At 46.5% G+C, this 15,325-nt stretch overlaps 1 protein-coding gene across 1 annotated transcript; it reads right to left on the bottom strand.

Annotated features, from left to right (window-relative positions):
- Positions 1-256: 256 nt before the first annotated feature.
- On the bottom strand, positions 257-10,108 carry C1S (complement C1s). The gene is given in 12 exon segments (XM_009812097.2): positions 257-1,402; positions 3,491-3,565; positions 4,081-4,218; positions 4,460-4,538; positions 4,771-4,886; positions 5,121-5,274; positions 5,491-5,690; positions 6,341-6,466; positions 6,730-6,907; positions 7,731-7,935; positions 8,365-8,429; positions 10,052-10,108. Coding segments are annotated over 12 exon segments (2,187 nt in total). The 3' UTR covers positions 257-608.
- Positions 10,109-15,325: the final 5,217 nt, after the last annotated feature.

Below are 15,325 nucleotides of genomic sequence, written 5' to 3'. Positions count from 1 at the left end.
GACTCTTAGGTAGACAGGTGAGGTAGCACAAGTTACAGCTTGACATAAACTGGCAGCGTAGTGGCTCAAAATGTGACCACACACTTGATTTTAGGGAGTGTCAAGGAGAACTAGGTCTAGACTGAGAAGAAGAAAGGCAATACAGAGACAATAGCACATTGCACAAAAGGCAATTTGGACATTCTTTAATGCCGTTAGATATTCTGAACAATACAGGAAATATATAAATCAGAAACCAGGCTCTGAACCTATCCTGGGAACCAACAATTATTCTCTCTTGTCTTCATTTAAATCTCCTTGTCAGGTCTTCCCTGGCTAGGTCTTCTCCAAGTGGGAAAAAAATGGGATAGAAAAAAATGAGAGGGAGCAGAAGGATCCTCTTTATCCAGAATAGCATCTTCCTCTTACACTACTATGAGTGGAAGAAAGAGAATTTCCCTTCCCAGATGCGATGACGGTGGGAGAAACGGATACATATTCCTGACTCTCCGCTCAGCACAGACGCAATGAGTAGGCCCGCTACATATATAGAGTGAACAGGATCACAGCCAGCCTGAACATGCAACCATCACATTTACAACGGGTGACTGTGCCGAAAGGAGAAAGAGCTAATCCTCCCAAGTTTCTGCATCCTCATGCTTGCTCATGGTCTCTGTAATCCAGTCCAAATAACGCACTACCTTGGTGTAAAGACCAAAGGTACCACATCTTGGTCCCCAGGAGATCAGCCCAGCCACATAGTACCGTCTGTCATCAAGAGGATCCTGGATAGCGTAGGCTCCACCACTATCCCCCTTACAGCTGTCCTTGTCACCACCGGCGCAGATCATATTGTCAGTGAATCGGTAAGCACTGGAATCAGCAGAGCCCTCTGGTTTCACAGATCGGCACTTATCCATGTTCACCACAGGAATCTGGGCCTTCCAAAGGTAAATAGGCAGTCTTCCTCTCTCTCTCTGGCCCCAGCCAGCAATGTAGCCCAGAGTCCCTTCTTGCAGCTCATACTCAGGTGATTTACCAGGAAGGCAGAGGGTTGAGATGTTTGGGCCCATCTTCACAGGATCCCTCAGCTTCAGCAATGCAATATCATTATCAAAATCAGTCCTGGTTTCTATGGGCTGCTTCTTCCAATCAGGATGGATGAACGAAGCCTCTGGGATCAGCTGCTTGGCCTCCCGGTACAGAGATTCTCTACCAACATTGATTACCCCAGCATACATGTTAGGCTTGTCATATCCCTCCAGCACATGAGCTGCAGTCATTACCCATCTTTCAGAGATGAGTACTCCACTTCCTCTTGGGTATTCGAAATACACCTGCCAGGGAAAGTTGCCCTTTTCAGCAAGGGTGCCGCCAAAAATCTTTGCTTTCTCTCGGATGGGATTACTAGGGACCCCGCAGACTGGAAAGAAAAGAAAAAAAGAGGAACCAGATGGGAGAATCAGCAGTTACAAATAGAGGGTTCTCTGGTACTGCTAAAGAGCCCATAGTCCCCTCCTTCCTGTGTCCTCTAAATCATGTTTGATTCTGAGTAACTGATGTTTATTTTCTATGTCATAGAGTTTGCAACTAGTATTTAGAGGAATTCAAGAAAATTCAAGCAAAACCACTATCAACATTCAGTTTGGGCTGAAAATACTCATTCTCAAATTCTTGTTCTGAAAAACAATTGTCACCCCACCAGTGTTGGGTATGTCAAAGCTCACAAGTCAATTGCATTCTAGTTAGCATTTTTCCTTTGCTGAATTATGTCCTGTAGGTGAAGGGATTGTCTTTGAAAAAATATTTGCTTAAGTTCTTAGAAATATAACACTGCTCTTTAATTTTTTTTTTTTTTTTTTTTTTTTTGGTGAACTCCAAATAGTTTCAGGTTAAGTGTTCAGGTTTGTCACTGATGTTTTACCATTTTTTCTCTCCATTCTTTTAGCGTGTAAAATCTTAAGCAGTGGGTTAATAGAGATCTTATCTGTGGGTCTTATGGGTGCAGAGATGCTCTGTGCTCTTTGAGCAAAATGTTCTATAAGGTTTTGCAGAATGTGAGCACTAAGGGCATAAATAAGGCTGGTCATTCTGACATAGCTAGGAAATCGATTTCTTATCACATTGCCTTGTTTACATTAAACTCAGTCATATTGTTAGAGATTAAGGAACTATAGCTAGTAGGTAGCTTCCAATTTAAATGAAGCAGAGTTTGTTAAAGAATTTCATGTAATCATAGAAAGATTTACACTGGAAGGTACCTCTTGATGTCTCTAGTTCAACCTGTTTGTCCCCAACTGCCTTTCCCCCTGCCCTCCTAACTGCAAAGCCAGGTTGCTCAGGGGCTTTGACAGGTGACTTCTGATTATCTCCAAGGGTGGTGATTAGCCAGCCTCTCTAGACCACAGTTCCAGTGCTCTGGGGCAGCATTTTTCCTTAAGTACAGTCAGAATTTCTTTTGTTGCAACTTGTGCCCATTGCCTGTCATTGTCTTTTCTTGCTGTGTCTCGCTGAGAAGAGTCTGGCTTCATATTCTTTGTAACCTCCTCTTGGGTAGTAAATTCCCTGAGCTTTATCTTACAGTTTGCCTTTTGCACTGTGCACTTGTATAGTCCAAGTCACTGGCTGAGCTGGCCCTTAAGAGGATTGAAGCATCTTCAGCTGGATCCTGTACTTTGCCAATGAGGATTTGGGGGTTTGGAGTAGTCAACAGGCATGTACAACCAGCCCTAGGCATGCTGCCTCCTCTAAGAGGGTAAGCTGAACAGCGTGCAGAACACATAGGGTTTAAAATTCTCTCTATCAGCTGGAAGTTAAGACCCAGCTGTAACTACGTGCAGCCAGGAGCAGTAGTACCCGTCCACTTCCCTCTTCAGTGTCTCCCAAGTACACAAAGAGAGGATGAGAAGGTCCTTGACAGGGATATTGCTTGAGCTTTCAGACGCAGCAAGTGTAGCTGAATACTGAAGGACACATTAAACCTTAAGGGTTTAGGCTATGACTAAGTGAAAGCCCTTTCCCTATAGTGCTGCATCTGTAGTGCCCGGTGGACAGCTGGACACTATCCCCAGGAGAGGTTTGAAGAGAAGCTACAGCTCTCAGTGTAGCTTGGCGGGGACCGAAGACAGAAAGGTCCAGCGTTGTCGGACATCTCTTTTGACCTGTCAGTCTTTTTGCAACCTGCAAGGCAGATCTAAAGCACTGAACAACTTGAGAATGTGCACACTTGAAGGTGGGGAAACTGGTGCAGGAATGCACACTGATACTTGAAGAGGTCCTGTAATACCAGATGTCTTATTACATTGTGCACTTTTGTTTCCATTTTCTTTCTGCTGCCTCATCTCACCTTTCTTTGGGGCCCACTGCTTTCAGAAATACCCTGTCCAATGTGATTCAAACAACCTAGAAAGGATCAACTGTACTTTCAGGCTTAACAGTTCAAAAACAGAGAAATTAAAGAAGCGGTGGTCTTCATATGCCACATGTACATATACACAGTTTTTGGTAGTACCTGGGACGCATTTTGGTAGCTTTGTTCCCATCTCTTCATTGACCCATTCTCCACTGGCTGAGCACCGATACACAGCTTGGAAAACACAAGAAAAAAGAGTGCCATAAGGATACAATCAAGATGAAGAGAGGGTAAGTAGCATTACTGTATGAGATGATGTATTAACCTTCTCATTTCCAAAGCAAGCACAGCTTGGTGAACGTTGCCGAGATCTCCCTAGAAGCACACAACCCCACCAGGGTGCTTCTGCTCCTATTTTGGAGGGACCTCATCTAATAGCTTTCTTGAGTCCTTTACCTCTCCACCAGAAATGTGTGCTAGATGTGACAAAAATCTCCATGGTTCACACACCAGGCAAATGGAGAGAGGACTTGCTAATGCATTTAAGGTCAACAGCCCAAGTACAGACATTATTAGAGTGGATTAAACACAAAGGCAATGCAAAACTACTGCCTGCAATCCCACACCAATAAGAACTTTTTCCCAGTCTTGACCTCTTGGGATATAATCCCAGCCCCATGACGATGGCAGTACCATTTCTTAGGCCTTCAATCAAAGAAATATATTTGTGTAGGAGAGGCAATGCTTACCATCCCCTGTGGTTTTTAGGGTATAGTAAGGTGCATCACATTGATACCGGAAAGCAGCTTTGTACAGAGGCTCACGAAGTTCGGAGACGTATACGGCTCGGGCATTGTCAATAGGAGTGGGATCGCCACAGTTCACAGCTGTAGAGAAGAAAATAAAATCAAAGGGGTATCCTCACCCAACAATGTGATTATTCTGTATGATGGGGAACCACTCAGCTCCTCTGGTCCCTGTACAGTCATCAGCGCTCACTTCCTCTGTCCCTTCAGCATGCTCACATCCCAGTCCTTCAGAGTTCTCCTAATCTGGAGATACAGTGGATCTACAGTCTGGAGGCTCCATTCCAGTCTGCTTCCCGCAACAGAGAGATGGGTCACTTACGAACACAGCTGAAATGGGAGTTGCTCCATTCACCGTTGTCCTGACAGCTGGAGTGAAAAGTCACGATGCTGTCTCGTTGCTAGGGAAAAGAACACATGGCCCATGTTAGTCACTGGCCATGAAATGTATCTGACACAGGCACTCCAGTGGAGGGTCCTCAACATGCTGCAGTGGCTGGAAGAAGTTTCCACTTACTACAGCTGTGGTGAAAACTTTGAGTCCCCAAAAGTGCTCAGGACACCTGATGGAAAATGGTATCAGGATGCTGCTGAGAGGGCCAGAGAGGATATATGCTTTTTTATGTAACTTACCCTCACAATTTCGTAGCCTTCCACACAGGTCACCTTCACATTGTCCTTGAAGATATACCTGTCCTTCTTTGGGTCAAGAATAGCGTTGGGGATGACACTCGGGGGACAGGTGACAGCTTTGAAGAGATAAGTGGAAATTGGTGATTAACTGGTTCAAGATTTACTCTCCTTCCAGCTCCCAACTTCTTTCTCCCCAGTGATTATTTTCCCTAGTAAACGGGCATCCTCTGTCTACTCAATACCAGCAGCTGTGAACATGTGAACATGCTGTTGTACCACGAATCTGACCTGGGACAAACTCTATCCCTAACTCAGCAGCAGAGGGAACGCTTTCCCAAGTGTTTACTCACGATCCCCATAGTAGCGTATTTTCCAGCCTTTGTGCTGTACTGCGTGGTTGGTCTGGAAGATTATGTCAAGAACGTTGTTCCTAGTTTTGATTTCAGGAGGACCTGGGAATTTGCTGCCACAATAGGGACCAAAATGCTGCTTTCCAGAGACAAGCTGGGAAAATAACAAACAAGAAGAAATGAGAAATACCAAATGTATTCAAAGAGATATTCAAATATATATTCAATATATGCACATTCAAACGTATTCCCAAGAACTTCAAAAGGCAACATAGTTGAAAACAAAGTTAAGCAGTTGGAGGGTCTTCTGAATATGAGATTGAGGGGAGATCCAGAGCATCCTGACTCCCTCCCTAAGCCCCACACCTACTGTTAAGCTGTCGTGGCAATTCCCTTTTGAGTCGGCTGGTTCCACGTCGAAGTCCCCGCTGCGTATGGTCAACGCCACAAAGTAGCCTGGCCTCAGAGCCACTCGGTAGTCACACCGCGAGTTCTCTGGGTACTGGTTGGGATAGTTGGGGCTGGCAATCTCCCCTGATGGCTCAGTGAAGACATTTCCACTGCAGTTCACTAGGATTAAGGAAGGAACACAGCTAGGATGCAGAAAGGAATTGGTCCATGTGTGAAGCTGACAAGCTTTCCCTCTTCCACTACGTTTCCAGTCTCTCCAGTCACCTGCACTAACCATGTCACAACACTGCATCTTTCCAATAAACTGAAACCAGGGCCACTCTCTACCCAATTAGCCAGGGACTTTAACTTCTAGTGGCCTTTGTTTTTACCTTCCACTTGTGACTTAGACCCCCTTCCCTCATGCTCAGATTCTTATATTATACCTCTTTCAACATGCACCATGTGTGACTTTGCAATTTTTTTATTCAAGCCAAGCAGCCCCTTGCCCATTTTTGTCCATTTTATTGAACTGCCCTGTTTTGTCAGAGATTAAAAGATTCACAGATAGCAGTATGCTAAGGAGGGTGTCCATCACAGTCTTTAAAGAATGTCATTTAGTAGTTTCTTGATTCTCTTGACACAAAAAAGAAGTATGTTAAGAATGTGTTAATAGAAATAACCAAAATCATGGTCTACTGCCAGTTCAGATTTGCACCGGGATGTTCTTTTCTCAAAAATATACCTGTCACAGCTGGTTGAGAAGGTTGATAGAGAAGGTATTCCATGTAAAATATCTCACTTGACCACAACTCATGTAGATCTCTTACCTCCACATGTTTTGTTATCCTCATAAAGGAAATACTCTGGTGGACAGGTACAGAAGTAACCGCCAATATAATTATTACAGTAATGACTGCAAGGTTCCTCCACAAAATCCATGCACTCATCCAAGTCTGCAAGTGTGAAAAGATGAATCAGCCAAGAGTAGCAGAGGGCCCTAAGGGCAGGAGGAAGATAAGAAAGTGAAGCAAACACTGGTGGACAAAAAGGAAAAGGTATCTCTAAGACAGCATTTATACTGGCCATATTGGAAAGCAGTCCTGTCTGCTGGGATCTTTTAAATAAGACATTCCTGTAAGAAATCCCCTTCTGTCAGCTTTCCTCCCTTCCTAGCCTGGATACTACAGAGATTCAGTGGAGGCTGTTTTAACCTTACCCACTGCAACATAGTAGGCTGCAAAACCAGTGAAACGCTCCTCATTGGAAAAGTCTGATTGGAAGTTCATAGTGAGGGTGTTATAAGGGACATGAAATTCCTCCACAATCGAGGAGCCAGGGGCACGAGGTTTCTTCCGCCCACAAAGCACGCCTTCAACATGGCCACCAGACAGGATCTGCAAAAGAATGCAGAGAGGTCTCATCTCGTTACTGGAATATGTGTAATTACCAACACTTGAGTCTTTCAGCTTATAGGTGGCTAACCAAAGGCTCCTAAATTGCATGCCTCTCTCACAACATTCAGGTAGATCTCCCAGGACACAGCTATGTCACACAGCTAGCAGGAGGGACCAAGGCTGGTGTGTCATCCACCGCCAAGGGCGGAAGACAGCCGGCCAAGGTACAGCTGAACGAAGCCCCTAGACAACCAGTTTCATGACATTTGTAAGACGCTTGAGGAGTGTTCTCTCCTACTGACCTCCCAGCTGTGAAACACCTGTCTTAATTTCTCAGATACAAATTAATCCAAAAAGTTTTCTGTTAACATCCTTTCCTCAGGCCCACCAGTACAAAAAATCAACACCGTTGTTCAAAATGGCAAAACCAATCACTGACGGTCTGCAGAGCGGTCTAGCAGGTTCATCGCTTTGTTGCAAAAGGTCACGTTATTACAGCTCCCAGCAGAGCACATCCATCCTACTGTCCCACCTTGGTCCTTCTCCAAGTTCTCTTTCTTTCTGATCTTACTGCCCCTTTTCACACATAGCTATTGCACAGATGGGACACTCAGTTGGCAGACAATGCTCATGTGGTTATGAGGCAAGCTCAAATCAATTTAGTGACTTCTTGTGCAGCTACACTCAGTCGTTTGGGCTTCCTGGAGCTCAGAAGAGGATGTGTCTATCTCCTCTTCCAGCCCTCAGCTTTGCACACAGCTTTGCTGTTCTGTGCTCTAGCCCGCCTTCTTGTCTTTTTCTCTCCTGAGGATGGGGACAGTACCTTCACAAAGTCATATTCGCAGTTCTGCGATGGTTCAAGATCCATATGTGTGAAATAAAGGTGAATGCCATATCCCGAAGGGACCTCGATTTCCCAAGATTCCTGCACATCATTGGGATACACCTGAGGATAATTGGGTGACAAGATCTCACCATACATGGAGGCTGCATCAGCCCGGACAGGGAGACAGAAGAAGATAAGGTACCTGAGAAAAGAGGAAGGAAGATGACATTGCAGTAGTCGTCTCTGTCCGCATACACACACAGTCCCTAGTGAAAAAGCTCGTCTTTGGCTGTACATAGCATGCAGCATAGCTCCTGGCTTTGGAGTTTTAATGACCAATGCTGTGGCTGTGTGGGGCTTGTCTTTCTCCTGTAGCCTTTCGCACAGAAGGAGTACAACCTCAGGCATGCTTTGTGCTCCTCTCCAGCTCTATGAGAGCTGGTAATGCTGCAGGAGTTGAACACAAGGGTCTTAAGTGCTATTCCTTACTTCACTGCCTTGTTCTGGAGGCTACTTGGGCTATAGATACATTCAGATTTGCGAATCAGTACAGCACTACAGAAAAAACACCTATTTTATAAAATGAAATTGCTAATAAACCTGAGTTCCCCTTGGAGATTCAATAACTCACCACATGTGGAAAAAGCAGATCTTCCTTTCTGAAAACTTTCAGGAATTGGACTTTGGAGTTATGGTCTGGGACAAAAAAACAGTGTGATTGATTAATGTTGCCTGTGCTTCTGCGTGTCTGCTAGGCAGGTCAAAGACCCTAAAGCCCCAGCTTGTGGAGAATACATCAATGTTTTGCCTCAAAAGCGAGTTTATATCTCTGTTTCTTCCTGCATACAGCAATGCTAAGCATCAAGAAGGAATGCTAGGCTCTGTACTGACAAAACAGAGAGAAGATCTCTATCTTGGTGCTCACCGGTACTCACGTTCTCCCCTTATGACCATCAGTGTCTCCAAACACCATGCTGGTGCACAGCAAATTAAGATAGAAAGCACCTCCCCCCCAGGGTACCCAATCCATTCTTCCCAGTACCCCAAAAACTATGCTAAGACCCCGGGGTTGGGGACCAACTTGTCCTGACTCTTCTAGCTGTCAGACAGTGACACTCAGGAGTATTTTCCTTTCCCATTTCTAATGCTTGTGATATTTACCTTCTCTCCCTAGTTCGTGTCTGGTTTTCTTCTCTCTTCCCTTCTCTTTTCTCTCTTTCTATTTTTCTTTTTTCTTCCTGTTCACACGCTCTTCCAAAAGTACGGGGCGGGGGGGGGGGGGGGGGCAGGGGGAGCTGGGGGCTGGAGAATAGACCTCTAACTCGCAATATGGCAACACCCTCTACCCGTGGGACACGGCTTCCCAGCCTCCTCGCTGGGTGAGATGCTCGGCTTGCCAGCCCTCGGCAGGAAGGGGAATTTCCAGAACAAGTTGCACAATCCTCTTGGCTCAGGCTGCGTGGGGGAGCTCACAGATCTGGTCTGTATTAGGCATTTTCGGGAAATCAGATGACTTTGGGGAAAAGGGAGGGGAACAGAGTTTTCGGCTGCCTCCCCTCTCCCCCCTCCCTTTGAAAAGTTAGGAACAAAATCCAAAGGGTGTAGAAAAGGGAGAGTCCACGTGAGAACTGGTCCAATGCTTTTGCATGGAAAAAACTGTTGGATCATCCTGCCCAGAGACGACTCTGCCGGAGTCCACTCTGTTACTGCAACCTGGTGGCCACTGGATGCTTCCAAGACTCTTTTTCAGGGGAAAAAAAAAGGAAAAGATAGTGGCCTATTCAATGCCGTGCCTCTCTGAGGCTGCCAGCAGGAGTAAGAGTGCATTGTTTTGCTGGGTTTTGTTACGGGAACACTCTTGTAAGTAAGAACTTGACTAAGAACTCATAACTATCTCTTTACAACCATTTATCAAGTGAACTTCATGTAAGAGCAACCGTTCATCAGACTTAGCCCTGGACCAAGTTAGATCTAAGACCCTTATGGAAAGGAGTTTCAAGACGCATACCAGGTGGGCCCTTTAATCCAGCCAGCGCCCACAAGCCAAGACCAAAATACCACCGTACAAGCTAGAAGACCCATCGCTAATACTCAAGAAAACTCCTCCTTGTCACAAACCAGCTACACTGGGTGCGGACTATAAACAAAAATGTAAAACTCCATTACAACCTCTACCCTTAAGAATCAGCACAGCACACTGCAGAGCTTGTTTTAGCCAGGAAAAAAATCATTCAAGTTTCAACAGGCCATAGGCAAAGTGTGTTAGCAAAGCCCAGCTGAAAGACTCCTTTATATTGTCAAGGGAGAGAAACACCTACAGATGAATCATAACTGACTTCATTGTAGTCAGGATAAAGGCTTTCCTTGAAGAACATGCCTAGTCTGTTTTCTTTGTCAAACTGAGAATGGATAGAGAAAGAAAACAGCGTGTCATCTCACTTCTGATGTCTCTTGGGAGCACAGCGTGATGTTTCTAACTGGAATTCTGAGAACCAGGAAAACAGTGATGAAAGATACACAACAAATCATGGAGAGATGTTTTCTCCTCTGAACTGGGCAAAGTGAAGACCCTGCCAGTGACCCTTCAAGTTACAACCATATTTTAAAATGGGCACGGCAGAAGTAAAATGAGTATGGGCTGATATATTATGCATGTCATTTCATCGCAAGGGAATTGTATATTTTCATAGAAAACTGACTCACCTTGTCTGTAGCAGTGGTAAATTAATATGCGTGTGAATATTAATAATTCTTTAGAAGACATATACCTATTAATTAAAAAAAGATTGCTGAAGTTAGTTAAATAAAAAGGTTGCTGCATTTTATATGGGCACACATCTGCATAATGCTAACTATTTATGCAGAAGACCAGGGATATAGATGTATATATTTACATTGAATACACATAGAGCATTTGATTGCATTTGCCTAGATCTATTGTTTTTACAATACGTAAGATGAAACAGCTAGGTCATATATTCTACAATTCACTGAAACTATGTCAGAAATAATATTAAAGTAATAATTTAAAAGAGGCAAATTCATGACATTAAGGTTAATAAATGGTAACATTAAGGTTGCCAATGCAATATAATTCTGCTCAGAGGCACACGCATTCTCTTAAATTCCTAAATTACATGACCACATACTACTTTTCTCAACCTTTTCTTAAGATGACTCAGAGCTGCGTAGCTGTAACCTTTCTGCCAGATGTTATGAAGAGCAGTAGTGTTCCGGTTTTCATAAAATTACCATCTACAACAGGCTTGACTGGCTTGTCTCCCCCCAGGAAGCTGGGAAAAAAAAAAGCTTTTCCCCAAGTTGTTAAGAAAAGCCACACTTCCCCATCTGGAAGCACTGAGTCAGCGCATAAAACAAAGGGAATAAATATGAAAAGAGAAAACATAAAATTAACTAGGTGAAATCCATCAGCAGGGAATCAAGGATATGTAAGTGGCAAGTAAAATATCCTTGATCCACCAAGACCTCGGCAGCAATTTGCCTGTTTCCTGTTCTGCCAATAAGAGGATTCAGTGGGTTTCTTGCACGCCGTGCTTCGCCGTCTAGCTCTTGCGACCCAGGACAAGAGCAAATGGCCTCAAGTTGTGCCAGGGGAGGTTTAGGCTGGATATTAGGAAAAATGTCTTTACTGAGAGAGTGGTGAAGCACTGGCAGAGGCTGCCCAGGGAGGTGGTGGAGTCACCATCACTGGAGGTGCTCAAGGAACGTGTGGACGTGGCACTGTGGGCCATGGTTTAATGGGCATGGTGGTGTTGGGTTGATGGTTGGACTCGATGATCTTACAGGTCTTTTCCAACCTTAATGATTCTGTGAGTCTGTGATTCTGTGGTCACTGGTTAAATTCAGAGCCTTGGGTAAGCCCCGGTAAAACCTGCCTGTGCGCTGGCTCAGAACTGCTCGGTATAACCCACTGATTCCTGCCTCTGCATACTGTACCAGGGGGATTTTCACCGGCATCTGTCCACCTCTTCTACTCCTTCCAGCACCGAGTCTGAATGCAAAGCTCCCACAGCCTCCCGGTAAAACCTGGGACTTGGGACCATTCTGCTCCGTGCACTGTACCACAGCGAGATGCCTCTTCCCTTCTGGATTCCCTTCCTCCACACCCCTGGATGTAGCTCCAAGCGCCCGTGGCTGTTAAGCAGAGACGATGCCTGTGCCGGGGGTGCACCACCCTTCCCACAAAACAGAAGCCCTACAGCCTTGTTCACGCCCAAGGCCTTTTCCCTCTGGGTGAGGGGCTCCGACTGGAGACATCCCACCGTGGGATAACCGGCGTGGGTTCCGCCACAACTTTCCTGGGGATTTCCACCCTCACCGCACGCATGGCTTCACCAGTGGGGAGCCAGTGGATGAGGAGGAACAGTTTGGTCTCTTAGAGTAAAAGGTCCCTAAACGCTTTGGCTGGCTTTAAACCACAAGGCTGTAAACTGCGGTAGCGGAGCAGCTGCTGTGAGAGGAAACGCGGTATTTCTGCAGCGGGACCAGTAACTTCCAGGAGACGGCTACCTCAGGCCGGCGGGAGTGACAAGACGCTCCAGCTCTCTCAGGCGCGCCCGCCGCTCCTGCCAGCCAGGGCAGGGCTGCCACGCCACGCGTGACCACCGCCGCGGGCACGGGCGAGGGTCTCCGGCCTGCTCTACCCCCAGCCTGAAGCTAACGGCGAAGGCCCGACCCGCCGCCCGGGGCCGCCCGCTGCAGCCGGTCCCGGCGGCACCGAGAGGCGGCAGGCCCGGCCCTGGGGGGCAAGCCCGGCTGGCCCTCCCGGCAACAAAATGGATGTCCCCAGGATGCCATGCCTCATGCTGTGCTCCCTGAGCGCCCGGCGTGTGCCAGTCGCCTGGTGTCCGAGCTCACCCACCGCGGAGAGCAGACATGAAGTGCAGCTCCCGAATTTCCTGGAGGGGTGGCGGGGAACAGAGCCAGTGATGTCTCAGAAACAGGCTCCGACATCACATTTGTTTGCGCAGCAATTTCCACACCGAAAAGGGGAATGGTTTTCAAGCACGCCATTCCCTCCCCATCTCAGTGCCCACCAAGTCCCAGCATCCTCCAACTCATTCACCCACTCCAGACTTCCATTTCCCCACCAGCTCCAAGGCCACCTACCCACGCTGCTAATGAAAACTTATTTTCATGCCTTCCCCTGCCTGTTTTTCCAAGCAGCCACTCTTCTCCCTCCGTACTCCACCTCTTGCTAGCGGCGTTTCTCTCCCCACCGGCTCTGTGCTCGTCCCTTGGCCCAGTGATTCCCAGCTGCAGACTTCAATCAGATTTAATTTTATTCCGACTTGCTTTTCCAGTGTCTTCCTCCTCGTCGTCAGCGTTCAACCCTAAACTGCAGTCCCACCCGCTCTCCAGGTAGTCACCTTGCCCCTAGCAGCCTGCTCCTCTCCCGTGGCCGTTTGAGTCAGGATATTCGGCCTGGGAGAAGAGGCACTGGCAAGGCAGGGCACAAGATTCCTGCTTCGGTTCCTCAGTGCCGAAGAAATGGTGCTGGAAGGAAAAGTCCTGCAAGAGCTCTTGAAGAACTATCTGGGGTCTTGCGCAGCTGCAGCCTGTGGGAAAGCTGCACAAACCACTCGAACGCAGTCAATAAAAATTAATTTGCGGAAGGTTTAGCAGCTACATTCCCTTATTGCCACACTGAGCTCATGTGAACTCTAAGTTTCATGCTAATGCCTATGTAATGTCAGGAAACCACGGTATATCTTCAGGACAGTAAAGAAAGATTTTTGGTTACATCCCCTCTTCCCAAGCATAGCACTGCCCTGATTATTAAAAACATAATAATACTGAAAAATAACGGTACTCATCACGACCTGAGTCTCAAAACCAGCTACTGTGTTCTGACCCGAAGTGGCTATCTAGCATTTAATCTAAAGAGGTCAAATACAGCAACATTTCAAGCAACTGAAAACAGAATCTCGCAGTGTAAACTCTTAGGCAATCTCAGGAGCAGATGCTGCTTCTGAAACCCTTCTCTGACAATATTAAATTACAGAATGAAATAAATCTTAAAGTTCATACGCACTCTGTTTCACTATACACGTAGCTAACTGACCACAAGTGCATTTAAATACTACAGCATTTTTAACATTTATTTTACAAATAGTGGACATTTCAAATAAGTTACTCTGTGTACAAAAGGAGTGCTTCGCGGGTTTGTTTCCTGAGCTATTCCAGCACACAAAGGACCTAGACAGAAGTTTGTCCAACTCAGCGTACAGCCTCTAACTCTCCCTTTTTTCTGCCGTCTCAGGTCAGTTTTGGATGGACTGCTGGAGGCCTACAGGAGGACACCACTTGAGAGACTGTGGTCCAAAGCCATTTTTGCTGCTACAAATGAGGCCTCCAAAACCAGACGGAACCCCTTGCCTTTTCAAAAGCAGAAGGAGACTGCGTCTGCTGGGAGACAGAGGTCTACTTGGGCAGGAGATGTACCGGCGCACGCGGAAAGCTAAGCCTAATGCTGTAAGCCCTCGTGGCAAGCCCAACAGAGTACCAGTGGCCGCAGCAACAGTGGCGTGGTTGGTGCCAGGTTACAGTCTGACCTTCAAAGCACGGCCACTGCCCACAGAATCTAAGTAATCCTCCAGGCATGATCTAAATTTTTATAGAAAGGGGATGAGAAGGGAAGGGGAAGGATGAGGGGAGGGGAAGACAGATGTGGAGGTTTAAGGAAGGAGGCAAGCATACGGTGGTATTTCCCTGGTATATGCTCCCATTTTTGGCTATCTAAAGCGTAGAGACTTACTGAGCCAGAAGTTGTATCTGTATCTTACTGTTTACATGTCCTCGGTGGATCTTTCTGATATGAATGTTCTCATCACTTTTTAACTCATTCCTGGACTTTTAATAAAATGCCACACCATAACCTCATGGTCAGAGCTGCACCTAAGGCGGAGTAATCCTATGCGCCAGCACAGGCTGGGAGACAATGGGCTAAGGAGCAACTCAGCAGAAAAGATCCTGGGAATCCTGGCACATCAGCCCGCGATGCACCCCTGTAGCAGTGCAAGCAGGGCGGCATGGATGACAGCATAGTCCACAGGTGGACAGGAGTGATTATTTTCCTCTGTACGGCACAGATAAAGTTGTATTTGGTATGCTGTGTCCATTATGGGTTCCCCAGTGCAAGAGAGGTGTGAACAACATGGAAAGATCCCAGTGGAGGACCACTGGATAGGTGACTAGAGCATTGATACTGAGGAATCTGGATTTCTCTAGCCTGGAAGAGGGAAGGGCAAGGGAGGGCAAGGTTTTTAGCCTGGTCTCCTAAGTAAATGAGGTCTACGTGGGCATGTTGCCTGTCAGTCCCTCTCCCTGTCAGATTTGAGAAGGAATGGGATCTAATAGGCGGGGCTGCCTAAGGGCTGGTTGTAAAGAGGATGGAATCAGACCCTTCCCAGGACAAGAGGCAATGGGCATAACTTGTAACAGGGACAATGCAGAGTATAATCAGGACAAAAGTACTTTCCCCAAAGCATGATCCAGCACTGGCTCAGGTGCCCAGGGAGGCTGGGAGCTCTCCACCTCTGAAAATGTGCGGGAATTGCCTGGGCAATGCC

This window comes from Gavia stellata, chromosome 1, assembly GCF_030936135.1.
Source record: "Gavia stellata isolate bGavSte3 chromosome 1, bGavSte3.hap2, whole genome shotgun sequence".
In the NCBI taxonomy this organism is placed as follows: Eukaryota; Metazoa; Chordata; class Aves; order Gaviiformes; family Gaviidae; genus Gavia; species Gavia stellata.
Note: the sequence above shows the minus strand (reverse complement) of the source record. Positions and strands in the feature narration are given on the sequence as shown.